General features: G+C 53.3%; 1 protein-coding gene across 1 annotated transcript in view; it reads left to right on the plus strand.

Moving 5' to 3' along the window:
* Positions 1-3,639, plus strand: part of BAK1 (BCL2-antagonist/killer 1) — an 8,834-nt gene extending 5,195 nt beyond the window's left edge. The window contains exons 2-5 of the mRNA XM_009871093.1: positions 882-1,017; positions 1,151-1,294; positions 3,170-3,350; positions 3,538-3,639. Coding sequence (XP_009869395.1) covers positions 882-1,017; positions 1,151-1,294; positions 3,170-3,350; positions 3,538-3,639 — 563 coding nt within the window. The remainder of the gene's footprint in view (positions 1-881; positions 1,018-1,150; positions 1,295-3,169; positions 3,351-3,537) is intronic.
* The last annotated feature ends 3,252 nt before the right edge of the window (positions 3,640-6,891 follow it).

Consider the following 6,891-nt stretch of genomic DNA (forward strand, 5'->3'; position numbering starts at 1 on the left):
GGCGTGCCGAGCTTGTTTACGAGAGCAGGGGAAGGAAGCTCTGGTACCCAAAAGCAGCTCCTGCTCACCCCCTGCCTGGCTGCAGCCTCCTGCTCTCCATGAGAGGGGTTTGATGCTTCCACGGGTATCAGCAGAGGAGGGGATCTCACGCAGTGGCAGTGGGTCGTGCTGGACCAGGCATTCAGTTTGAACTTACCACCTGGCTGGTTATCTGCTTTCAAGCCCAGGATAGGGAGTCTCCTCTCTGGGCTACTGTTAATGAGTTATTCAAAAGCTCCTCTCCTTTCTGTTCCTGCCACGCAGAAGTTGCAAACCCTGCCCTGGCATCGCCGCTGCCGGGTGTACGTGAGGCAGGTGACGTATGATTGAATCGGGAAGGAATTATGCAAAAATGACCAGTTTAACTTCTGCTCGCCGTGTCAGTGCTGATGCCCTGCAAGGGCATGATCGCTGGTGACCTGGAAAAGCAAGATTGTTTGCTGAGGGTTGACTGGCAGCACTAGACTGAGCTTTGTCACCGGTTTGGGTTTGGATCTGAGATTCCTGAACTTGTTTGTGCTGAGCAATGCCCTTATCGAGAGGTAAGAGAGAGCTGCCAAGCACAAGCACTCGAACTGGTTTGTGTTGTGACAGTGCTGTAGCTGTCTCTTGCCAAAAATGGATTCAAAAGGTGGGCCTGTGCCCCTAAGAAAAAAGACTGGCCTCCAAGTTAGTTTTCTGAGAACTGATTTCTGTTGGATTCCTTTGTTTTGCTGCAAAAGGACAGCACTAATACAAACAGCACGAATTTAGGCTGAAAATGAGGGAGTAGTCTCCTTCTAACTTGGGAGAGGGAGGAGACGAGCTTCTCCCTTCACTTCTCTTCCTCTTGTCTCTCTCAGAAGACCAGGTGGTGCAGGAGACAGAGGAGGTGTTTCGCAGCTATGCCTTCTACCGCTACCAACAGGAGAGAGAGGAGAGAAGGGAGGACGTGCCCATGGACCCGGAGATCGTGGAGATCCAGCAGGAGCCGGGCAGGTAAAACTCTGATACCAACCGTATGCCCATCCCTCACCCTCATCCCCAGCCACGCTTCTTTGCAGACCCACCCCTCCAGTCCTGCTTACCCGTGTTGCTGAGCTGTCCGTAACGCCGTCTTCCCTCTGGGCAGCATCGCAAGCCAGGTGGGGAGGCGCCTGGCCATCATCGGCGATGACATTAACGAGCGGTACGACGCCGAGTTTCACTCCATGTTGGAATCCTTGCAGCCCAACAAAGAGAACGCCTACGAGTACTTCACCAGAATAGCCTCCAGGTAAGGCCACCGGCTTCCTCGGTGTGGGCTGGACACCCTCTCCTGGAGAAGAACCAGGGGAGGAATGGTCTGATGAGGTACAGTGCAGCTGGTTAAATCCTCGCTCCCCTGGCTCTGCCCCGGCACACAGACCCTGTCCATTCAAGCTTCACCCACCATCCCTGGGCCAAGCTCCCAGCAAGCTCACCGTGACAGTTCCTGTGTTTTCTGCCTGTCTGCTCTTCCCCCTGCACACTGTTTAATGAGACTAATCTAACAATCATCCTGTAGTCCTTGCACAACCCGACCAGGGTCAGAAAGTTTGAGGGACGTGCCTGGGAAGCGTGGCCAAGTGAATGTCCCAGCTCCCCTTCAGCCCCAGACCAAGGCAGACCTGCTGCTGGTCCCACTGCCGCCGCTTGACAGCTGGGAAGTCCTCATGGGTCAGGTTTTCAGAGGCACAAAGGCAGCTGCAGGCTGTGGGGTTGGGCAGGTACTTGCTGCCCGTGGCATGGTCCACATGGGACAGGATCAGACTAACTCAGGATGGGGGACGCTCCACAGGCTTGCAGAGCCTGCAGCCGCCTCGTGTGGGCAACGAGCACCCAGCTCACCCACTCAAAGCACAGCGACAGGGTGGAGAGCGAAGGAGAACGCCTGGAGACCTTACTGCCCTGATTGCCTGAGGTACAGGCTTGGATCAAGTGGTCGTCAAGGGTTCAGTCCTCACCCCTCTCTGTCTGCCGGGAAACCAAGACACTGTGCACATCAACTGGTTTGCCCAGGGTCGTGCAGAGCCAGGAGAGAAGCCAGGGTCTCTGGGTTCCCAGTACAGCACCGTCCCTGTGCACCTTCCGCTTGGTGTTTTTTGTCTAACGCCTCTCTTCTGTCCTCTTCCTGCTCCCCTGTCCTTGGGAAGCCATGCTGCGCTCTTCTCACCGCTTTGCCAGCCTGAGGCGGTTAAGCCACCGCAAACAGGTAAATTAACCTCTGTCCCTCTCTTTATGCTGTTTCTCTGTCATTCCCTCTAACTTCCCTCTTCCTTTGTGATCTGCATGGTGGCAGCTCCATGCCAAGGTTCTGCAGAGAAGACAGTTCCCTTCGGCTGGGCAGACCACTAAGTCTGCTCTTTCTAAGTTTTTTTTTTTTTTTTCCTTCTTGCCTTGTTGTAAACCAGGAAAACCACCTTTAGAAACTGGTGTAGATAAATCGGTGCCAAACCTGCCCACAGCTTTGCAGTTTGTGCCCGCAGCAACCAGAACCTCGATGAGGAGCAGTAGGCGGCGAGCAGGCACGTTTTGGATTCCTCCCAGCAATTGGGAGCACCAGTCAAAGAACAAATCAGGGTTTGGTCATGGAGGGGTTTGTCTGTGCAGGAAAAGGGAAAATCCTGTTCTAACATGCTTCATCCTTAGATATAATTAAACTCCCTTACCTCCAGGCATGGCCACACGAGTAAGGGATGCTTTGGGACATGTGGGTGGTAGCTCCTGCTCCTGGCTGTGCATTAATACCCGTGCCTGGGGAAGCACAGGATTTCCAGGCAGGTGACGTGCCTGGTTCACAACAGCCATGGCAGGGCTTCCCCTCCAGCAATTCAGAGCCTGTAGCTGCACAGACAGGATTTGGAAATTTCCTTTTCCTTAGCACATCCCTAACCTACCTGAGGCAAACGGCAGTTGTGACCAAGATGGTGTTTGTTCTGCAGTGAAAGCACATCCTGAGTACAGGTGGCCACAGAAGGACCATGTGGGGGCACCTCAGGGACTAGCACAGCAGCTCCAGCCCTGCCCTGCAGCCAGCACTGCCCCAGAGCCCGCGGGCCGGGATGCAGAGACTAGGGAGGGCTGAGACAGCCACAGCATCGATTTAATCGGACCGTCGGCTTCGTTTCAGGTTGTTTGAGAGTGGCATTAACTGGGGCCGGGTGATCGCACTGCTGTCTTTCGGCTACCGCATGGCCATCCACGTCTACCAGCACGGCTTTCCGGGTTTCCTCTGCCGGAGCGGCCGCTACGTCGCCGAGTTCATGCTCCGGAACCGCATCGCCCAGTGGATTGCCCAGCAGGGAGGATGGGTGAGCCCGTGGGGCTATCCTGGGGGGATCTGGGGGCAAGGGGAGGCAGCTGCTCTCCAGCCAGTGAACAGTGCAGGCTGGGGATCACGGCATTGCTGAGGTTGGTGGGGTTACCTGGGTGCAGATGGAGCAGCAGCCCAGCCCAGGCGGATCTAACAAGCTCTGGTTATTCTCTGTTTTCTGTTAGGTGGCTGCGCTCGATCTGGACAATGTTTACATGAAGTACATGCTGGTGGTGGCCCTGGTCGTGGTGGGGCATTTAGTGGTACGACGCTTCTTCAGGCCCTGACTGATGCGGAGGCAGAGGCTGGGGGGGCTCCGGCCAAGCTCTCTCTCAAATCTCTGCTCTGCATTGACATCTCCCAAGAGAGGGGGAAATCAAGGAACCTCCGAGAAAGAGAGAGAGAGAGAGCAGCTTGGACCTGTGACCCTCCCACCACAGGGCCCAGGGTCTCTGCCATCCATGCAGACACCACCAGGAGCTATGGGGAGAAGCAGTGTGTGTGGCGGGGGGAAAGGATCAGCTTTGTTGTCTGTTTTATGCTGTTCGCTGCCGAGGACAGGGCATCGCTGTGACACTCAGCGTGCAGCAGCGTGTCAGAACAGGCTCCTCTGGAGTCAAGAGTCTGGAGGAGTAAGTGTGTTGTGATAATTCCAGTGTGTGTGTGCATGTGTGTGTGAGCACGTGTCCTCCTGGGAAAGGCGCAGAGCTCCCGGTTTGCTAATGCAGACCATGCCTGCATCTGAAGAGGGATTGCAGCTTTGGTTGCTGCAATTGTTGTAAGTTCACTGGAGGGGCAAGCCAGCATTAGGCTGTGTGGGGCTTGCTTTCACTTTCCCTCTTCCTGAGCCTGCTCTTTCCTTAACAAGCATCCATACTCCTTTCTGAAGAAACATGCTGACTACCTTTCCTCTGACAATCCACGGTGACACCAGGCAGCACCGACAGGCAGGTTTTCCCTGCCACAACCTGAACCTGGAGATTTGCAGCTGATGCAGGTGCTGGGCTGCAGCCTTGCAGCCCTCCGTGAGCTCAAAGGCTGTGTGCCGACAGACCTAGGGAGCAGGTTTCCAAACACTAAAAAGCTGTGGGATGACTAAAGGTCAGTGTAGACAGCCTGCCTGCCCTCCCTCCAGTTCGGCAGGAAGCTTCCATTCAGCAGACTTGGATGCTGGCAAATGAGCAGCCCGGGAGAGACCAGTTGGTCTCACTGGGAGGCACTGGAGTGGCATCCCATCCCTGCATCAGCTCTTTGCCTCCTGAGCTCAGCTGGGCAGGATGGTGCAGGCATGCTCTGGTTCAGCCCAGGGTTGCAGTGTTTTATAACTGCCCAGACAGCCTCTTTGGGTAGTGACTTGACCTTGTTTCTAATGCTTGAGTATGATTTTTTGGGGGGAGGGAGGGAAGCAGGCTCCACTCTCCCATCCCAGATCTTTCTGACTTTTGCAAAATAGGGAGAGTGTCCCAGCACAGACCACGTGGTTTAGCTCTTCTTCTTACTCCAGGTGACTTTGTATGGCCGGAAACTGTGACTAGCCCTGTCTTGAGCCTAACTCGTCCTATTCCAGCATTACCCATCTCTTAGAGCAGGTCAACCAGCTGGAAGAGGAACCTTGGAAGTAGAAAATGAGCAGTGCTTCTGTGTCTGGGCTCCTCTTCTCATGCAGACAGAACCCTTCTGGGCTTGGGACCAGGACACCGGGAGTCACAGTATCGTAGCCCTGAACAGGCTGAGCCCTCCTGCCCTCTGGGGCCTTTCCACAACGGCTGGAGAACGGGCTGAGTGACCCCAAGTGACAGTGCTCTGACTCCTCTCCCCTTGAGAGCAGACCCCCGCTGGAACAGAGGTGCTTCTCACAGAGAGCAGTCTGACCTGTTCTTAAAACCCTCCAGTATTGCCTCCTCACATATCACTGATCCCTACCTTAAGCTTTACCTTCAGATAGATATTTTTTTTACCCCCTGCTCAATGCCTAGCCCTGGCTGCAGCTTAGGCTTGTTACTCCCCATCCTGCCCAAGCACAGAGAAAGGACTCTTTACATCCTTTCTCTTTGCAGCTGCAGAGGCTTTGCATGACTAGCCATAATTCTATAACCTGCCCCTCATGTTCTTGCCTCTTTTAACATAAGAATAGCAGACCTTTCAGCCTATTTCCATATCAGGGTCTTTCTGTGCTTTGCATTTTGACCCTGATTGTTTCCACAATATTCCTTTCCCTGGTGCAACGCCCTGGACTGTGCTTAATAGAAAGGCATTAAAATAATTGCTGTGATATTCCTCTTCTATATATCTCTGCTTTGGTTGTTTTATTTGTTTTATGTCTGCTGAGCAGCACAGATCTCCAGTGGACTGTCCATGCTCAGGTTCTGTGGCCGTGCTGACTCTCCCTGAGCAGCTGAATGCCCACCTAGCTCAGCTGTCCCCTTACAAGGGTATTTCTTTGCTTTTATCCACACACAACCCCATTTACAATCATGCCACCTGTTCACCCGTCTTGAGCAGATCTTGAGATTTCCAGGAGATCTCAAAGCTCTCCTCTAGTGTGAACCAGTCTGACCAACTTCGTATCATCTGCAGTTTCCCACCCATCCCTACTCCTTATCTTCTTTTCTGGGTGAAAACACCACCAGATGGAGCCTTTTTGCCTCGATGAAAATGAACTACTAATCGTTATTTTCCTTTTCTCTTAATCAGCTACATTACTGAGGTGTCTTCTAGGCTAGTTGTCTAGTTTGGTTGTCTCCAGCAGGATTTCTTTGGAGGCTCTTGGAAGGAGATAGTACATCAGCCTTTATTCACTACTTCACCGACACCCCAAGAACTCTAATAGACTGGAGAGAAGTTTTCCTTGTGCAAAAACCCATGCTGCTTGCAATTTATTCTCATCTTCCAGATGAAGTGTTTCACCTTGCAAACCAGATTTAGCTGTAAGGCCAGCAGACATTTAAATAAAGAACATTTTTCAGCTTTATGGTAGATGATCAAGGCTTAGTAGAGCCTGTGATAACAGGACAGAAAAGAGAACTCTTAAAATAGGTGCTGTAGCAAAGGAAACTTTCCATTTTATCCGTTTTCTCAGGGGATTTGCAAGCAGGATTGTCTCAGGATATCAGTGTGTTGTCTCCCTCTGCTCTGACCTCTCCCAGCCTTCCTGACATTGGCTACCAAGTGGAAGAAAGCTTGACCTGGGACCCTGAATGGGTGACTGGTCTGTAGTACTGTGTCCTGTCACTGGATGGCAACAGCTCTGCATGCACAGCCCTGGGTGCTGGCTCTGAGGGCAGAGAGGGGCTGAGCTCCCACAGAAGGGGAAAACCCCCCTTCCAGGTCCCCTTCTTTGCCCAGGTGACCTCGGTATCCGTCAGCTGTGGGCTGACCCATAGCGAGGGCAGGCACCACTGGTTTGTGCTGGGCTGCTGCTGGGGAAAGCACCGAGTGCTTTAAGGGGGCAGGAACAGGCTACAGTGGGGTTGGGTTTGCTAGGACCAAAGCAGACCACGATGAGAAGGCTTGGCCCTCCGCAGAAGCTGATGCTCTTT

The sequence above is a fragment of the Apaloderma vittatum genome, unplaced genomic scaffold (assembly GCF_000703405.1).
Source record: "Apaloderma vittatum isolate BGI_N311 unplaced genomic scaffold, ASM70340v1 scaffold34196, whole genome shotgun sequence".
Classification (NCBI taxonomy): domain Eukaryota; kingdom Metazoa; phylum Chordata; class Aves; order Trogoniformes; family Trogonidae; genus Apaloderma; species Apaloderma vittatum.